The sequence below is a fragment of the Cervus elaphus genome, chromosome 21 (genome assembly GCF_910594005.1).
Source record: "Cervus elaphus chromosome 21, mCerEla1.1, whole genome shotgun sequence".
Lineage (NCBI taxonomy): Eukaryota > Metazoa > Chordata > Mammalia > Artiodactyla > Cervidae > Cervus > Cervus elaphus.
The window spans coordinates 81,649,706-81,669,564 of record NC_057835.1 but is presented as its reverse complement, the minus strand read 5'-3'; the positions used below and the strand labels follow the sequence as shown (position 1 = coordinate 81,669,564).

Below are 19,859 nucleotides of genomic sequence, written 5' to 3'. Positions count from 1 at the left end.
GACATGAAGATCTCCTGCTCCTCCCCACTCACAGTCACCTCCCTTCTGAGTTTCCAACAGCACCTTGGTTTTCTTCCAGGAACAGCACGCCCTCCCCGCGGCACGGAGCCTTGGCCTCGCTCTCTGTCAGCCATCCTCCCTTGGCAAAGCGGGGAGAAAACGACTCAAGGCAGCCAGGCAGACTCTCCCAAGAATCTGAAACTTGTGTCCAGCCATGGGAGGATGGAAAACAGCTCTGACATTTCATTCCAAAAACATGCTCTGCAAGAAATGGTCACTAGTTCCTAGAAACTATATCCAGCGTGTTCCCGGGTTCCTACACTTCCCAAAGCTTAATTAACTATTGTATGAGCTACTTCATTATCTACCAGTAAATATACTTTTTGCTTAAACTGGCCAGAGAAAGTTTATTTTATTTGCAACCAAAAATCTCTGAGTGATAGAAATGGAGCCACGTGGGCAGTGAGAGTATTTCCCCTTTCAAAACACAGTTTAGGGTGCTATCTCAAAGAAATGACTTCGCAAAAGAGACTGAAACAGCAGGAAACTATTTGGCTTATTTTTCCGAGTGATCTTCGAAAATCCCAAACAAACAACAAAAGACCTTAGCTTTAATCTCATTTTTTAACTAAATGCATTTAGAGAACACTTGTTCTATAAGTAGGAGAAATTAAAATTTGAGGGAAATTTATCATGGGATATGCTAGAGGGTTCTTTTTATCTTGCAAAGAATCTATTCAGCATCTGTCAGGCCCTTAGACTGGGCATTCAGTTTTAAATAAAGGAGCAAAAATAAGGACCAGGTGTGAAGTGGCAGAAATATTTTGTAGACATTCTCTTTAAGAGACAAGGCATGATCGAGACACAGGCACACACCTTACAGCTCCTCATTAATAGAACTGATTTTGCAAATTTGACTTTACTTATCAAATTTGCATGACATTTCAGAAGTGTATTAAAAATGAGCTATTTAACCAACTACTGCAAAATTAACATGCTCAGCCGCTGGTGAGCTATAACTTCATCAAAGTTGTGGCACATCTCTACAACGTAAACAGCTGGTAAAACTGAGAAAAAGTCAACATGTGACCCTGCCTAAAAATACAACTGAACCAGTGAAGCACTAGTAAGGTAAATAAAATAAAAAATGATCATCAGAACCAACATGGCTAGACTCCCAGACCCCCATGAATTTCTTAAAGTTTTCCATACCTTGACCCTGGACAATGGTGCAAAAATAAGTCATCACCAAAAATGCTGGAAACACCCAGTACTGCATCTTGCAGTGAAAAATCTTCATTTTATTCCTTGTTTTTCACATGGGATGTAACAGCAGTCCTAGAAACAGAGAGCACAGGGGTATTTTGAGAAGGCTGAAAATAAAATATATGTAGTCATCTAGGACAGGCAAACAAGCCAACATGTACTGGTATTTTCAGGAAGTAATTCACTCCTTAGGGCACTGTATATTTCACTCTAAACATAAACTAATAAAAGGAAGATTTTTGACGAGATGCTGTAGATGAAGAGAATGATTGGGAATACATGGTCATCCCCCTGTTTAACTAACACGGAGTGACTCGGGATCCGATGCGGATGCTGGGGCAGCAGCCCACTTAGAGCGCCTCTGACGCGGGCAACTGCTTCCTGAATCCTTCCCTAATGAATTCTTTGCTGGTCCTTCTACCCGGCAGCTCACTGGGAAAGGAGTTGACTGGGGCCTCTTTAGCGGCTTCTTAGCAGAACTCAGGTCTGCTCAGGAGGCGCTGTGAGCTGCCCACACAGGGTCCCTCTGGGGGGGTCACATAACTCACAAAGGAAGGCAGGGCAGCTGGCAAGGACTTGGAGCGCCAGTTTCACCTGGATTGCAGCCCTTTGCTGCTGCCTGACCTTCCAAAGTTCCTGTAAGACTGACACCAGTCAAGTCTTTAGAGATGAAGAGTGTCCGAGGACCTCCAAGGTTCTGTCCGTCTTGGGTCTGCGAGCAAGCCTTCAGAGTGCTCCCAGGCCTGAATTTTTGCAATCCTGGACTGTCTCTGCAACTCATTGGATTACCAAGAGTCCCTTTAACATCTGCTAATCAGACACTTTTCAGACTCTAAAGAGCCCTCAGGGAACCCTCCTCCCAAGGTAACTTATCTTTCTTGTATCTGTGTTACTACTTTTATATCATGTCAATTTTGTATAACTGTTTTCTTCTAGATCTATGTTAATGACCAAAATTGACTGAGAGTATTCTTTTCTTAAAAGGTCTGGTGTCAAGATCATTCTAGCTTGATTTTTAAAAATGTTAGGAAGTTTTCCATATTTTCATTGTTTTGCAATAGCTTAAGTAGCGTGAGAATGATATACTCTTTAAAAGCCAAAGAATAATTTGAGAGAGAAAATCATATGAGCCTATTCCCTTTTGGAAGCTATTTCCTACACAACTTTAGAATATCTTTTGTCTTATTTATAAATCTACTTAGCTTATTTACTTCTTGGTTTTCTAGTCTGGATACTTTCCCATGAAGTTGTTCTTCTAATTTTTTAAATTTTAAATGTATTTTTTAACTGAAGGATAATTGCCTCACAGAATTGTGTTGGTTCCTGGCAAACATCAACACGAACCAGCCACAGGCACACACCTGTCCCCTCCCTACCATCTCCCTCCTCATCCTGCCCCTAATCTTTTCATTTTGATTTTCACATTTATTAGCACAGGATTGTGTGATCTCTCAGCCTACATCAGATTTTCTTGTATAGCTCCATTTACTGTCATTGTTGTTTACTTGCTAAGTCGTGTCAACTCTGTGATCCCTTGGACTGTAGCCTACCAGATTCCTCTGAATATGGGATTTACCAGGCAAGAATACTAGAATGGGCTGCCAATTCCTTCTCCAAGGGATCTTCCAAACCCAGGGATTGAATCACATTTCCTGCATTTACAGCTGAGCCACTTGGGAAGGCTCCATTATTAGTACCAAGCTGGTGTTTTTCTAACTTTCTCTTTTCTCTCCAAAATAGACAAGCTAAATATATGTCCAGATTATAATTTTTTGAGGATAGTTTTTTTTTAACTTGCAATATTATTTTTTGATTTCTAATTTATTTAGTTCTGCACTTAATCTTTGCTTTTCTGCTCTTAACTTTTTTTTAATTTTTGCTGTTCTTTTCGTTTATTTAGTCCTTAATGCAATATTCTTTATTTGAGGCCATTAACTTTTCTCTGGATATGCTTGGGCAGCCACATACAAGCTTTAATTGCCTTTTAACACAAGAGTTATTTCAGTGAATGTAGCTAAAGATAATTCAATGAACCTTTAAAACAACATGATTTAATATGATTCATGCACTTAAACTTAATCTGGTTTTATTCCAGAGGAACACAGTATATCCAGAGAAATAATTCTATTCCTTCAAGTAATCATTCATAGAAAATTTTCCTTGGCAGCTACTTTTTATAATATCCAATGACAGTCTAGCATGCAACTCTTTCATGTTGCCAACTAAAGGAAGATACACATGCTTTAATAATCACATAAATAATCAAGTTAAGGTCCTATAATTTAAAAAAATTAAAGAATGTACTCATTTATATTTAGAGGTCCAAAAAATATCTCCCCCAACCAGCCTACCAGACTTCCAAAATGCTAATTACTTAAGAATATTTTAAATTAAGACATTCACATACAGACAACAATGGCCAACATACTGAGTGGATATTTTAAATATATATGGCTTTCTAGCCTGGATGAATTTATTATTAATTTGTTACAGATTAGTGAACCAACTATTTGTCAGAGCACAGAAGAAACGGGACAAATGGAGAATTCAGATAAAATATAGGGAGAAAGGCCCCGAGTCATCGAGACCTCTAACTCTACTGAGGCAGGTAGAATAGGTGGGTCATCCCAGGGGTCGTGGGACTCCCCAGGCAGCACTAGAGGTAAAGAGTCTGCCGGCAGTGCAGGAGACGCGGGTTCAACCCCTGAGTTGGGAAGATCCCCTGGAGAAGGGAATGGCAACCCACCCCAGTATTCTGGCCTGGAGAACCCCACGGACAGAGGAGCCTGGAGGGCTACAGTTCACAGGCTCACAAAGAGTCAGACACGACTGTAGTGACTTGGCATGCACGCACTCCAAAGGGCTGTGAGTGACTTTTCTGTAGACAGGCTTGAACATGGGGGGTTTGAACAGATATAAGAGCAGCCATCAGCTCCATCAGGATCGAGATCATGCCCCTCGAAGGAGAACTGCAGCAATGGAACCACTCAACCCAAAACAAATATTCTAAGATTTTATTCCCCAAATATTATAACCACCAGGCTCAATGAGACCGTGGCAAAGAGAGGAGAGGTAAGCAAACAACTTGCCTTTTTGCCATGCCCTCTAAGAGCAGGGGTTTTCTCAGGCATCCCACAATACCAGGCTAACACAGGACAGGAAGTCCTTTTACAAGCTGCAGCCCAAAGCCTTTCTCTCTTCTCATCAGAGCACTGTGGTCCAGTGCAGTTCAGGCATTGTGAAGCAATACTTAACATGCCACATTAGAAGCTGATCTGCATTTCACACAATATAAATAAATAAACAGACCAAGGAATTGGTGCTACCCTTATCTTGGCAACCGTTTTCTGAAAACTGCTTATTATTGCTGTTGTTCAGTCACTAATCCGTGTGCGACCCCATGGACTGCGGCACGCCAGGCTCCCCTGTCCTTCACCATCTCCTAGAGTTTGCTTAAATTCACGTTTACTGAGTCGGTGATGCCAGCCAACCATCTCAGCCTCTGTCGTCCCCTTCTCCTCTTGCCTTCAATCTTCCCCAGCATCAGGGTCTTTTCCAGTGAGTCAGATCATCAGGTGGCCAAAGTACTGGAGCTTCAGCTTCAGTATCAGTCCTTCCTTGCATATTATTTATACAGAAAAAAAATTGTAGCCATAGCTTTTCTTTAAATTCTTCCTTTCTTGTTGTTTATTTTAAATGAGATTAAGTAATACCATGTTGGGAGAAGTGGAATTTTCGTTTTCCCAAGGTTTTATGCCAAGTCTTTCATTTGGACAGTAAAATAGGGGCAAGAAAAAAATTCCAATTTCTGTTAAACCGCCATGAGACATTTTCAAAATGTCAAAGCCTAATTTGTTGAAACATTGCTTAAAACCTTGCACAAAACAAATAGTGCTGCCTTAATTTTTTTTTTTTTGGGGGGGGAGTTTAAAAACATCATGTTAGAAATGGTGATTTAGCTGTAGTAAGTTAGGGTTCAGTTCAGAAGGTATAAACCCAATTTGGGGAAAGTTGATAAAGTTTAGTGCAAGTTTTCTCAAAACACTGTTACTCAATTATGCAATCAGTAACTTAAAACTATCCCCATTAGGACTAACTGACCTGTCCTCTACTTTATATGTTTATTTTATCTAATCTCATTTATACAATTAAGTTTAATAAGGTGCAGAGGCCTCATTCGAGCCAGTTTTATCAAAATCCCTTAAAATATTTATCCTAAAGTTTGTGTAAACTACTCATATAAACACACATGCACACACACACAGACTTAACACACGCATGCATGCAAACCTCGGATAATGTTCTCCTCAGTCAGCGCTGACACACTTGCTGCCAGCCATCTGGGAGGCCAGGCCCTGCCTGACCGAGACTGCTGTTTGTAGTTTCAGGATTTCCATTCCAGCAGTCCCTGCCGAGAGTCCTACCGTAACCAAAGCTCTCTGCGCGTGTCAGTCCCTCAGTCGTGTCCGGCTCCTTGAGACCCTGTGGTCTGTAGCCCGCCAGGCTCCTCTGTGCATGGCATTCTCCAGGCAAGAACACTGGAGTGGGTTGCCATGCCCTCTTCCAGCAGCTTCTCCTGACCCAGGGATGGAACCCAGGTCTCCCGCATTGCAGGCGGATTCTTCACCCTCTGAGCCACCAAGCCACTCTACTCTGAGGGAGATACAAAATTTCATACTATATGATCCCTGTGTCAGCTCACTATAATTTTATTGAAAAAGAAGACCACAAGCAAATTTACAAAACTAAATGAAATAAGTGTGAAATACAACACAGGTAACACAGACTGGAACTATGAGTAGAAATTTGGGCTCGCGGAAGACATATCCACCAATAATTTGCTAGGGGCTCCCGACTAACTAGTTTAACCACTCCATGACTTGGTTTCTTTATCTGTAAAATGTGCAAGCAAACATCTACCTTATAGGATTGTGATAATGTAATTAATGTACTTAGAAACACAGGTAGCTCTCAAAAAGTTCTAACTAGCAGCATGCTAGCAACAGGTTGAAAGAATGTAAGGCAAAGGCAATTAAATCATCAATGAATTTATGACTTGGGTAGATACTTAAGGAGGAAGAGACTCAAGAAGTCTTTATCTCCCCCATCTCATGAAGGTTGTGGGACGAACTTGGTATAAAGCTTTAGACAAAAACAGAAGATCCAGATAAGGACACAGGTACCATTATTTGCATGTATGAACTACTTTAAACTTTTCTAAGAACATTCCTATCCATTTTTTTATCCTTGTCCAGATGACAGCTCTGTACAGGTTCAAAATCATCAACCATAAGAAGACTTGGAATATTTGACTTAAGAATAATTCATAGACTTAGCAGTTCTGGTTGACAAGCCCATGCAAAGAAGATTTGAAAGAAATGGGAATGATTAAGCATGAATTAAGCCTAGGAAAAATAAGAATCAGAAGCATGTAATAGATGTCTTCAAATATTTGAAGGGCTTTCACGTGGAAGATAAAACAAGATTATTTTGTGCAGCTTCTGCAAATAGAACTAGAATCAACAGATTCTACAGAGCCACAGAGATGTGGATTTGGACAGAAACATCTCTAACACTCAGAACACGTCTGTCGCTTTTACTAGCAGGTCTGAGACAGGAGCTGGCTGTGTTTTACCCATGAGAGATGTTGTAGAGGGGATTCCTGGATTTGTGGCAGGGGACCTGGACAAAATGACCTTTATGTTCTAACTCTTTCTGGACTCTGTTGTTTAGTCACTAACCCGTGTCCAGCTCATTATGACCCCATGGACTGTAGCTCGCCAAGCTCCTCTGTCCATGGAATTCTCCAGGAAAGAACACTGCAGTGGGTTGCCATTTCCTTTTCCAGGGGATTTCCTGACCTAGGCATCGTACCCACGTGTCCTGCATTGGCAGGTGGATTCTTTACCACAGAGCCACCTGGGAAGCCCTTTTCCAGATTCTACATTATTATTTAATATCCATTTTAACTCCTGGGAGACAGCAAACTCCAGGAGTAGTGGAGGACAGAGGCGCCTGGCATGCGGCTGTTTGCAGGGAGCAGGGTTGGAGCGACTTAACAACTGAATCACAACAACAGATCCATTTGTAGGAGAACTTTACAGCCAGTTGATGATCTGTGTCTACAGATTTGCAGATAAGAAAGCAAAGACGAAAAACAGGGCTAATGTTACAGCCCAGCGGGTTGATGTTTAGTTTTCCTAATTTCTTCTCTCCAGTGAAAGTACCATCCTCCTCACATCTAGAATAACCAAAAGGCTTTTCAGGATTGGTTAAGTCTACTTAAAAACAGACCCTGGAGGAAATCAGTGTTTATCACTCTTTTCGGTTAGCATCACGACACAGGAGAAAACAGCTCTAAGTCAGAAATAAAGCCGTAGTTGTGTTACTGTTAGCTTGGTGACTAGTCTTTCTTCCTCTGCGCGAACTCCCCACTGTGCAGGCATTGTGATCAGAAATCAAGTGGAAAGCCACAGTCTTATTAGCATAAAGTGTCAAAGGGTAGAAGAGTTCAGGAATGCCAGAGACTAAAATTGAGAAAGGGTGCCTCAGAAAAGAGTGAGCCACAAGTAGGGCGAACTGACAACACACATACAGAAAAAACACACCCCTTGAGTTCTGGACAATTCAGAATAAAGGGTCAATTAGGGCTTCCCTGATGGCTCAGCTGGTAAAGAATCCGCCTGCAATGCAGGAGACCCCGTTCAATTCCTGGGTTGGGAAGACCCCTGGAGAAAGGAAAGGCTCCCCATGCCAGCACTCTGGCCTGGAGAATCCCACGGGCCGTACAGTCCACGGGGTCACAGAGTCGGACAGGAGTGAGTGGCACTGTCACTAGTCAAGCAAACTCAGCAATCAGAAACGAACATGCAGTTAATATAACAGAGTTTCAAAGTACACAGAGCAAAAACCGAGAGAACCAAAGGAAGCAACAACAAACAAAGCTAGAGATGTCACACTGCTCTCAGGAATGGACTGAACGACTGGACAAAACACCAATAAGGATGTAGAAGATGTGAACCACTCCGTCAACTATTAACTGATATTTACCGAACACTACATCTAATAACTACAGGACACACCTTTAAAATTTTTTTTCTTACAAAGTAGGCATTGGGGGCCCTAAAATGAGTTGATAAACTTCAGAAGACTCAAAGTTTGCAGAGTATGTTTTCTGACAACAGAATTAAATTAGAAATTAATAATATATATTTACAAATCAAAATGGAAGTTAAGCAACATGCTTCTAATTAATCCATGGGTCAAATGAGAAATCACAATGGAAATTTTAAATTTTAAAAATAGTTGGAAGGGAATAAAAATAAAAATATTTTCCACATGAAAACCTGTGGGATGCAACCTAAGAATTAGAGATAAATATTTACATAAGGAAGAAGAAAGATTTAAAAATCAATGATCTATTTTTTCACTTAAAGGAGCCATAAAAAGAAAAGCAAATACAATCCTAATTAAGTTGAAGGAAAGGATTAATAATGATAAGCCTTAAAAACCAAAGATACCTGAAACTAATATTAGTGAAAATTAACAAGGCTACAATTTGCTTATTTAAAATACTATTAAAAGTGAAAAATCTTTAGGAAGGGTGATCAGTCTCCAACAGATTACCTCTGCCTCTTATCCCATTGTGACTCTCCAGCTAACTTCATGGCCCCAGTAACTCTACTTTCTGAGTCTTGGGTACTAGAAGTCATGTAGGTGGGCAGTTTAACCCATACTCCACATTGTTCAAAGTGCATTACAGCCAACTGACAGATATTGACTGATTGAGCGATCAGTGCTGAATGACCAGGGCTGAGGCGCACAGCCAACGCACCGCACACCCTGCATTGGCCGAGGCTGCGGAACGCTGGAAAGCCGCAGGCCTTCTCTCCAGCCTGTGTGAAAACTGATCTCCAGGGGAAAGGGTGCCCTTTCTCCTCCCCACAGGGTCTACCCAAAGGGACTTTCTTCTAAATCACAGAAAGACCTCTGATAGGACCAGAGCAGCCCAGTGAATGGCTCAAATGCAAAGGGTTGAGAGTGTGTGCGCGCCTCAGTCGAGTCAGATGTGTCTGATACTTTGTGACCCCACGGACCCTGCCAGGCTCCTCTGTCCATGGGATTTTCCCAGCAAGAATACTGGAGCGGGTTACCATTTCCTACTCCAAGGGATCTTCCTAACCCAGGAATCGAACCCTCGCCTCCTGTGTCTCCTGTGTTGCCAGCAGATTCTTCACCCATGAGCCACCAGAGAAGCCCAAATGCAAGGGATTTGACTGCAAGTCATCCTCTGAAATATAGCGGCTCAGCCTTAAAGTAGGCTGCTATGAATCCTACGTGACAGAAGACCATCCCCAAAGCATAGCAAATTGCAGTGACAGTTCCTTGACTCAGGAATGTTCCATCACTTGGCTTTTTTTGTTGTCGTTATTTTTTAAGGACCGACAGGGTTTCATGGTCAAAGAAATGCCAATCGCTTTTAACTGAAGTCTGTATCTGCAAGCATCACAGAGGCTAGCTGCACATCCAGGGCAGACATCTCATCCTTTAGGAAGGCTTCCCTGATCTTCCAAGTCTGGCCAGATGCTGCTCCTGGGCTTCCTACAGTAGCAATCTTTATTTTCCATTCTAAACTTCAATAGAACATTGTTTTTTAATATCAGTTCAGCATGTTCCCCTTTGCAAAAAACAGACAGAAAGCCAATCCAGGAGTAAATCTTCATTCAACAGAAGACCACCCCCCTCCACCCAGGAGTACTCCTAGCTACAGACTCAACCTGTGACACCTGGATAAGCTCAGCAAAGCCTAGCCTCTCTGGATCAGTTTTCACAACTCAGCTTAGCTTTGTGTGTGTGTGTGGCTGGCGGAGCGGGGCGGGGCGGGGCACCAAACACAGCTACCTAAAATTAAAAGTCAGGGACCCTTGCCTTGAGTTTCCACAAAGGCCCATTAGGAAAATTCATCAAGAGTACTAATTTGAAAAAATGGCCTTGAAGTATAAAATGAAAATTAGGGTTAAAGTGCAGAGTCTAGACTCTAAGCCCTGACTTAAAAAGACTCTCGGTTGTCAGAATTCCCTGTAGCCTTCCTAGTCAGAATCGCCTCAAAAAAAAGGAAGCAGAGAGAGAAGAGGGAAAGCAGGAAGAAGGAGGGGGGGAGGTGAAGAGAAGGAGAAAGAAGCAGGAGAGCAGAGACACCAGCGCTGCCGTCCAGGCTGCACGGGGTCGGTCCAGGCCTGGAAGCAACCCTGCAGGGGCTCCCGTCACCCTGCTTCCTGGAGAAGAAGCCGGCGAAGCTCACAGGCGGCACATAGGCGGGCAGGGGCCCGGACAGGCCACGCCCTCTGTCCCCACCCTCCGCCTCCAGGGGCCGGACAGGCCACGCCCTCTGCCCTCACCCTCCGCCCCCAGGGGCCGGGCAGGCCACGCCCTCTGCCCCCACCCTCCGCCTCCAGGGGCCCGGACAGGCCACGCCCTCTGCCCTCACCCTCCGCCCCCAGGGGCCCGGACAGGCCACGCCCTCTGCCCCCACCCTCCCCTCGACTCCCGGACCCACGCGTCCTCGGCTGGCGCCCCGGCTCCGGCCCCACCCGCCCCCCTGCCCCCCAACAGGCAGACGCAGAAACGGGCACATCTCATGCAGACTTTCCTTTAATTCTGTATCAGCCACTTGCTGGCTTTGGGACCCCCGGCAGGCAGTTTATATCTCGGTGATCTTATCTTTAAAAGAAGGACAACATTTACGCCCACGAGGAATTGGGAGACTTACATGTGCTTTCTGAGAGAGAACGTAGCAGGGACTCAAGCAGGGACTCAAAATACACGCCAGTCTCCACCACTCACACCCACGTCCCCACGAGACCAGGATGAGGCCCGGTCTTCACAAGCCTACCTCTACCGAGAAGAGCAGCACAGTCTGCCACTGTGCGTTTGGTCAGTTATAGGAGAGGAGACGCAGCGGAGACCTCTCCCTGACATCCATCGCCAGCGGAGCAAACCTGCTCAAGAGGACGCTTCTTCCTGACCTGGCCCTCAGCTTTCCTCCCCTCTGCCCACCCCCCCCCGCCCCCCGCCCCCCGCCCCCCACTCCTTCGCGGTGCCCGGTACCATTTGCTGTCTACACATGTCATAATCCCGGATAATGTTAGCTCAGCGGTGCTCAAACGCCACCCCCACAGCCTGCAGCCATACAGGAAGGCCCTCATCTCTGAAAGGAACCTTGGGCCAGGCTCCACAGCAGTCATTTGGTTGAGCTTGGATTAAAATGACAGCAAATATGTGGCTCATAGAGTCACGAACTGCAGACTGCCAGCTTAAAACAGGCAAAAGCTCTCTATGTTTTACTAGGTGACTCGAGGAAGACTTTAAGAGTCAAAGGGAGCGTACCCCAAGGAGCCTTTTCTTGCTGGGCTGAGGCTGGCTCCAGTGCCCTGCCAATCATGCCCATTTGCTCACTCCATTCTTTTTAAAGCCAGCCGTGGTGGACTCCCAAACCCAATATTTGCGTGGAAGGAGGCCCCAAGAGCTCTCTGAAATCCACAGCTGGACCATTAGCAGCAGGATCGATGCCAAAGGACTTCTCCCATCCATCCTAAGTCTGGGACCTGCCCAAAACTGCTCCAGGAATTCTGACAGGCTCCACGGAGTCCTTCCCAGGGAGTCACCGAGAGGCCCCACCAGGGAGGCTTCTGTCCTTTCAAAGGGACCCCCAGGAGGTCAGGGATGCAGTGGAGGTCCAGGTCTCACCTGGCTCAGGGCCCCCAAGCAGAGGGAGAGACGCCCCCAAGCAGAGGGAGAGACACCCAGTGCTTAGGATAGAGCGTCCTGTGCATAATGCATAAGCCTGGAAAACACTTCAGGAGGTGAAAGACGCCAGTCATGAAGGCCCACACACATTGCATGCTTCCGTGTATGTGAAACGTCAGCAGAAAGCCGGTGAGCAGTTGCCAAGGGTGTTGGGGGGCGGGGGGGGGGGGGGTATGGCGTGGTTGGGGAGAAATGAGCAGTTATACTGCTGATAGGTACAGAATTTTTTTTTTTTTTTTGGAGTGATACAATGTTCTAAAATTGATTGTGGGGACAGTGGTACAACTCTGAATATATGAAAAATCACTGAATTGCACACGTGTGGTATATGAATTATAATTTGATAAAGTTGCTTTTATAAAATATGCTACCCTGAAGTCTGTCTTACAGTAACCACACCCTTGGGACCAGGTTCAAAGGAAATCCTTGCAAGTTGCTCTTTTGAAGCAACCCAAAGTGCAAGTGTTATCCATGCATTCCCTCACTCAGGCCACATTTCCCAGTGATAGCTGCGGGCAGAGCCGGCCACCTTGTTAGAAACACAGCATCAGCTCCCGTCCCTGTATCCAGTTTCGCCTGTGTGCTGGGTGCTGGGGCCTCCTTACCACAGGCCACAGCCAGGAAGGGCCCTTAACCCTCTGTAGCTGAGGAGCTCCGGAGCCTTTAGGGGGAGAGTTTCAGCAAAACTTTCCCAACTCTGCTCCCCACGGGGCCACCAAACATCCGCATATTTTTAGGGTTTTGCCCTCCCCCACCCCCTTCTGCTGCTGCAGGCAGCTGACACTCCAGAATTTCCAGAAGGGAATCCAAAAGTCGCAGAGAGAAAGAGGCTCTGAGTGCGGCTCCACACGGCGTTCCGGGGTCAGCGGAGGGTTGGGGTCCAGGTCCCCGAGAGCGGGACGCCAGACCCCCGTGAACACCTGCCCCGGGGACAGAGTCTCAGCAGAGGGGGCGACTCCGGGTCCCCGAGCTCCGCGCCATGGGGCGCGCTTCCCGGACAGGACGCAAGCCCCCAGCTCCTAGACGAGGGCGCCCGTGGCTGCAATGACGGCAGGCAGCGCTCAGACCCTTGTTGGGGGCCCCGGCACAAGCCGCTCCTCCTGCGGGGCGCTAACCCTGTGTTGTCTGTGCTGTGTGCTTAGTCGCTCAGTCACGTCCGACCCTGTGCGACCCCGTGGACTGTAGCCCGCCAGCTCCTCTGTCCATGGCATTCTCCAGGCTGGAATACTGGAGTGAGTAGCCGTTCCCTCCGCCAGGGCATCTTCCCGACCCAGGGATCGAACTCAGGTCTCCCGCTTTGCGGGCAGATTCTTTACCAGCTGAGCCACCAGGGAAGCCCAAGAATACCGGAGCGGGTAGCCTATCCTTTCTCCAGGGCATCTTCCCCACCCAGGAATGGAACCAGGGTCTACCGCATCGCAGGCGGGTTCCTTAGCTGCCCGTGCGCGGGGCCGGCTAAATCCCAGCTGGCGCAGAGGTTCGCCTCCCTCCAGCCGCGCGCTCTAGAGGGCCTGAGGCAGTGAGCAGTTCCGAGGGGTGAAAGGGCGACGGGGCGAGAAAGCCCGGAAGGAGAAGGCCCTCCAGCGCCGCAGCCTGGCGGTGCATCTTAAAGCCGCGACCTCCTGGGTCCAGACACCGAAGCAAAACGCGCGAAGCAGCCGCGTTTCCGGGCGCAGAGACGTGGACGAGCCGCTGCTGCTGCCAACGCCCCGCGGCGCTGCGCTGCGGGCTTGCTCCTCTTTTCGACTAGCACCTGGTGCCCAACGCTAATCACCCGCGGGTGTGTGGGTGAGTTTTGCACCCCGTGATCTCCATCGACGGTTCTCCCAACTGACCCCCGAGTGCCGAGTGCTTAGTCGTCAGTCGTGTCCGACTCTTTGCGATCCTTTGGACTGTAGCTCGCCAGGCTCCTCCGTCCATGGGATTCTCCAGGCAAGAATACTGGAGTGGGTAGCCATTTCCTTCTCCAGGGGATCTTCCCGACCCAGGTATCGAGCCCATGTCTCCTGCACTGCAGGCAGATTCTCTACCCGCTGAGCCATCGGCGCGCTTTCTGTCTGTAATACACACAGTCCTCCAAAGCAATCCCTAAGCCCCTTTCTCACCATAACGGTAGCCTGTAAGAGGCCCTTTCTGCTTGGAAATGCTGGCGTCTACCGTCTGGAAACCAAACCCGCTCCTTCCCGCCGTTCGCTCGCCGCCCGCCAGCCCCGGGGCGAAGGCTCGGGAGAGCAGCCCGGACGTGTGCGCCGCGCGCCGCTCCGACCTAGCTGCCCGGCGAGCGCGCGGGACGCGGCGGGCGCGCCTCCGGCCCCTCAGAGCCGCGGGCAGCGCGGGCGCGCGAAGAGCAGGTCCCCGGAGCCGGCCCGCGTCCGCAGGGGGCTCGCCGCCTGCGCTTTCCCTCCTTCAAGAACAGACTCTCAAGGCCGACTTAGAGAGAGAAGCAGAGGTTGACACTGACCTGCGCCCGCAAGATTCCAGCCCAGGCCGCGTGGCTCTCGGTGCCCGCGGACCGTCCCAGTTCCGCCGCGAGTCCGTTCTCCTGCGCGCTGCCCGCCCGGCGCCCCTTTATTGGCCTGCCCCGCCTCCACCCCTGCTCCCCCGCCCGGAGCCGCCTCCTCTCCGGCGCTCCCTCTTGCGGGGCGCCGGGGATCAGATAAGAGCGGAGGGAGGCGCGCGGGCGGCTGCTTATGAAGCTGGAGGCGGGGGCGGGGGCGGGGGAGAGGCAGGCCTCGGGGCCCCTGGCAGCGTCCCCCGTCCCCAACGACTCCCCCCTCCTCCCGCCGCCCCGGACACGCCCGGGGGCCGCCCGGCGCTGCGGTCGCGAGCGCGGGGCCAGGAAGGAGCCGCTCGGGCCGTCCCCGCGCACCCAGGCCGGCGGGCCGTCTCGCCAGGTCAGTGTCCGTGTACAGGTGCCGCGTGCCGGCCTCCGCAGCCCCAAGAAGCCCGGTCCAGGCGCCCGGGGGACCCTCCGCTGGGACGGCTCGGTGTCCCGGTGCTAAGACTCTTCTCCTACCAGGGGCGCGGGTTCCAGCCCTGGCCCGGGAACTGAGATCGCGCGCGCTCTGCGGCACGGCCCAGAAAAACAGAACAGGGGACCCTGTTTCCCTCTCCCAGAACTGGGGCAGCGACGCTCGGACATGACCAGGCGCACCGCCCGGGAGCGCTCCCAGGCGCTTTGGTGCGTTTGAAGGGGCTGGCGTCGGAGGGGCCCCGGGGCGCAGGCCCCCTGACCGAGATCCCGAGTCAGGAAACCTGCGTTGAAGCCCGGGCCGAGCCCCCAAACCCCGCGGCGGTTCTGGTCCGGGCTGCCCCGAGGCCCTGCCCGCCCGTGAAGCACTCGAGGCGCCGGGTCTCCGGCCCCTCCCCCCGCCCCCGGGAAAAGCATCAGCTTCACCCATTTTTTAACCGAACCAAGAGCCTCCCGCCCCTCCCGCGGCTGGTGCGCGCACATGTCGGGAGGGGGTTACACACCGGGAATCTGTCAAGACGCCCCTTCGGTGAGAAAAGCACGCTGTCGCCTCGGAAAACTGGAAAAGCAGGTGATGGCGAAGACAGCAAGGGGACGGTGCTCTGAAAGGCCCGGAGCCCGCCCCCGAGACACAGAACGGGGGCTGCGACCGCGCACCTCGCTTCCACGAGGGCCTGCGGCTTTCCCAGCCTTCCCCCGCCCCCCGAGTCTGCCATATCCGCCCCCTCCTCGGTGCCCACCCCTGCCCCCCGCCGGCCCTGCGGTTGGAGCTCAAAGCCGGGCCCAGCCCTCACGGCCGCCCCGCGTCTGTCGGTCCTTCGGCAAACCTGGCGGGGCCAGGCCGAGGCGCCGCTTGGCTCCTTCGCTAAACCCGGTTCGCAGCGCACGTGTTTATCGAGACCGCGTCTGGTCTGAACCCGGGGTTCCGTCGGCTCCGCGGCGGGGGTGCGGGCGCCACCTGCTGCCTGCGCTGGGGGTCGCGACAGAGCGGGGCTGGAAGGACAGATGGAAGGACAGACGGACGGGGCCGGAACTGCTGCAATCCCGCACTTACTCCACCTGAGTCCCCGAGCAGTGCCTGCAGCTTCCATACCGCGTCCCCCTTCTCACTAATAAACGTCTGCTCTGGGTCGTTCGTGCTCACCAAGAGAGCTCGTTGGTGTGAGTTTCCTTTGGGGGAGGTAGCGGGGTGTTGGCAAATAATAATCACAGGAAATGAGGAATTCTCTGATGATTTTAAAATGCAAAATATATATGTGCAAAAATTCATGCAGAGGAGCAGAATAGTTTCATAAAAATCTTATATGATAAGGTACTTTGTTTTGTAATGATGTATCAGGTTATTTTAAAAAATTCTAACTCGTCCTTCTTTCATCTTTTAACCTTTTGACTTGCATTTATTTCACTTTCAATGTAACTAGATAAACTTCAGTTACTCTTGAATCAGAATGGCTGGTTTTAATCAGTTTTCCACTTAATTGCAGCCGTGTGTCAATTTCCAGCCCTTTCAAGGGAATGCATACTCAACATTTATCTTAAGGTCTTTTGTCAGAACCTGGAAGAATATCGAGAACTCAGAGAAACAAACCCAGAAGACCCCACTAATGGTCTCCTCTCTCAATTTACAGAAGAAGAAAAAAATGCCTCTGAAAGAATACGTGAATAGCTGAGGCCTTTTCAAAGATAACAAAAAATTCCAGCTTCCACGGTCATTGATTCTAAACTCTTCTTAGAATCTCATCCTGGGCTTGTGTCCTGACTGTGATTCTCTCTCAAATCTCCATGCACACCCTGTTACCCCTTTCTCCCCTGTCCCCTGAAACCCTGCAGGAAGACCCTGAACTCAGACCTAAATTGAAGAGACTCTGCCCCTTGCTTGTCTCACTTTGGTGCAGTTATTTTGCCTCTCTGAGCCTAACTCCTTGTGTATAAAAAGGGAGTCATTAATTATATCTCAGGCGGTAGTCATGCAGATTAAATGACAGACACGTTTATGGACCCAATTCCCTAAATGACAAGTGGCGACTGAATCACTCAAACTCACAGTTTCCCTCCCGTCCCAGGCACGTGGGGCTCCTCTCATTAGCAGCCCCGATGGGTGATTCCGCAGTGTTCCTCAGTAGAGGCGCTCTGACATTTTGGGTAGGTCAGTGTGACTGCCCCAGACACTGCAGAACATTTATTACTCCTAACTCCAGCACCAGATTCCAGAAGTCCTCCCATCACCTACTCATGGTGAAAAGCAAAACGACCACCACGCATTTCCTCCAGTACTCACAAACCATTAACTCTTGGCAGTTCTACTCCAACCCCTCTGTAATGGTCACCTATGATTCTTTTTTTTTCCCCCAGCCCATCCATTCCCCCTCATTTTGGTTACAGAAGGATCATTCTCAGTCAGCTGGCAAGTACAAGCTGATTATATAAATAACACGCTATAAACAATAACCATGGTCCAAGCTCCTGGCCTCACGCCCTCCACCCCGCACCCCACCCTCCATCCTGATATCCCACCCCTGGGACTCCTAGTATTTGCCCTGGTCTTGCAACAGCACAGCAGAGAACCTTTAGCACCCTGCCTCCTGGCCAAGGGCTGATGGACCTTCTCATTGACGGATGGCCCTGCAGTGTGCTGTGCTGTGCTTAGTCACTCAGTCATGTCCGACTCTGTGCGACCCCATGGACTGCGGCACGCCAGGCCTCCCTGTCCATCACCTCCTCCCGGAGTCCACCCAAACCTATGTCCATCGAGTTGGTGATGCCATCCAACCATGTCATCCTCTGTTGTCCCCTTCTCCTGCCCTCAATCTTTTGCAGCATCAGGGTCTTTTCAAATGAGTCAGCTCTTCGCATGAGGTGGCCAAACTCCCAGCTTCATCATCAGTCCTTCCAATGAACACCCAGGACTGATTTCCTTTAGGATGGACTGGTTGGATCTCCTTGCAGTCCAAGGGACTCTCAAGAGTCTTCTCCAACACCACAGTTCAAAAGCATCAATTCTTCAGTGCTCAGCTTTCTTTGTGGTCCAACAGTGGTCCAACTGTGGTCCAACAGACTCTCACTGTTTCCACTGTTTCCCCATCTATTTGCCATGAAGTGATGGGACCGATTGCCATGATCTCAGTTTTCTGAATGTTGAGCTTTAAGCCAATTGTTTCACTGTCCTCTTTCACTTTCATCAAGAAGCTCTTTAGTTGTTCTTCACTCTCTGCCATAAGGGTGGTGTCATCTGCATATCTGAGGTTATTGATATTTCACCCAGCAATCTTGATTCCAGCCTGTGCTTCATCCAGCCCAGCATTTCTCATGATGTACTCTGCATAGAAGTTAAATAAGCAGGGTGACAATATACAGCCTTGACGTACTCCTTTTCCTATTTTCAACCAGTCTGTTGTTCCATGTCCAGTTCTAACTGTTGCTTTCTGACCTGCATACAGGTTTCTCAAGAAGCAGGTCAGGTGGTCTGGAATTCCCACCTCTTTCAGAGTTTTCCACAGGTTGTGATCCACAGAGTCAAAGGCTTTGGCATAGTCAATAAGGCAGAAATAGATGTTTTTCTGGAATAGCTCCTTACATCTAGACATCAGCAGAAACCCATCAGGACAGCTGCACTGGCTGTTAAAATGCTGAAATACTTTCCTGTCTGTTACCTCCCCACAACCGTGTGACTTGCTAGGTGGCTCGGTGGTAAAGAAGGAGACGTTAGAGACCTGGATTCGATCCCGGGTCAGGAAGATCCCCTGGAGAAGGAAATGGCAACCCACTCCAGTATTTTTGCCTGGGAAATCCCATGGATGGAGGAGCCGGGTGGGCTGCAGTGCATGGGGTCAGACCCGACCCAACTGGGTGACCGAGCACACACAAGCCTGTGTATTCTCTCTGCCACCCCCTCCAGGGTCACTGCCACAAAGCTCCCTTCGATCCAGCAGCTGAAGAGGCGCCCCTTGTGCTACAGTCTGAACATCTGTGTCTCCCCAAAAACCACATGTTGAAATCCTCCCAGTGGTGATCATTTTCGGAGGTGGGGCCTTGGGGGTTGCTTCCGTCACAAGGGTTTATCATGAATCTTGAATGGGATTGAGGGTCTTACCTACAGAGATCCCTAACCCTTCTCACCGGGACCTCAGGTGAGCCTTCCCTCTTCCATGCTGGAAACCAGAGATCTGAAACTGTGATAAAACGTGTCTGTCCTTTGTGAGCTACTCAGACTCGGGAATTTCATCACAGTAGCCCAGACGGGTTGAGACACCTGTTGGGCACCGAGCACCGCTAGGTTCCTGGGTGGCTGTGAGCATCCCTTCCTGTTGGGCTCTGCCTGGGTCTCTTGTTGTCCCATCATCTGAAGATCAGCCCTGCCCAGAACTCCACAATATCTTTGGCTCCTGTCCTTCCTGAAGCTTCTGTCTCAGTTCTGTGATTTACCCTAGTTGTGCCAAATCTGGTTTCTTTAACAGCTAATGGAAGAACTCCAAGTCAGTCTTCAATTTACCAAACTCGAACCTGAGAAAAAAGACAGGAGAGCTTGTCTAACTCACCCAGAGGGTTACTAGCAAAGTAGGCCCTGGAATGCGAACGTCTTCACTCCCAGGTCAGAGCTTCTCCCACTAGAGCGCGCTGACCCCTTTCCAAAGGATACCAGAGGCGCAGCCTGGGCTTTCACTTTACAAAAGGTATTCAAGTACATCGAAAGCGAAAGCGAGTTGCTCAGTTGTGTCCGACTCTTTGTGACCCCATGGACTGTACCCTCTGAGGTTCCTCCAACCGTGGGATTCTCCAGGTGAGAGGACTGGAGTGGGTTGCCGTTTCCTTCTCCAGG

General features: G+C 49.3%; 1 protein-coding gene across 7 annotated transcripts in view; it reads right to left on the bottom strand.

Moving 5' to 3' along the window:
- Positions 1–14,690, bottom strand: part of COL14A1 (collagen type XIV alpha 1 chain) — a 224,599-nt gene extending 209,909 nt beyond the window's left edge. For 6 of the 7 annotated variants that reach the window (XM_043880417.1, XM_043880421.1, XM_043880423.1 and 3 more), the window contains exons 1-2: positions 14,534–14,690; positions 1,213–1,338 (exon numbers count right to left, since the gene is read on the bottom strand). In XM_043880417.1, the coding sequence (XP_043736352.1) occupies positions 1,213–1,300 (88 nt within the window). In that variant the 5' untranslated portion in view covers positions 1,301–1,338; positions 14,534–14,690. Of the gene's footprint in view, positions 1–1,212; positions 1,339–11,158; positions 11,182–14,533 lie in introns of those variants that run through there. The other variant, XM_043880418.1, reaches the window with a different exon arrangement.
- Between the last annotated feature and the right edge of the window lie 5,169 nt (positions 14,691–19,859).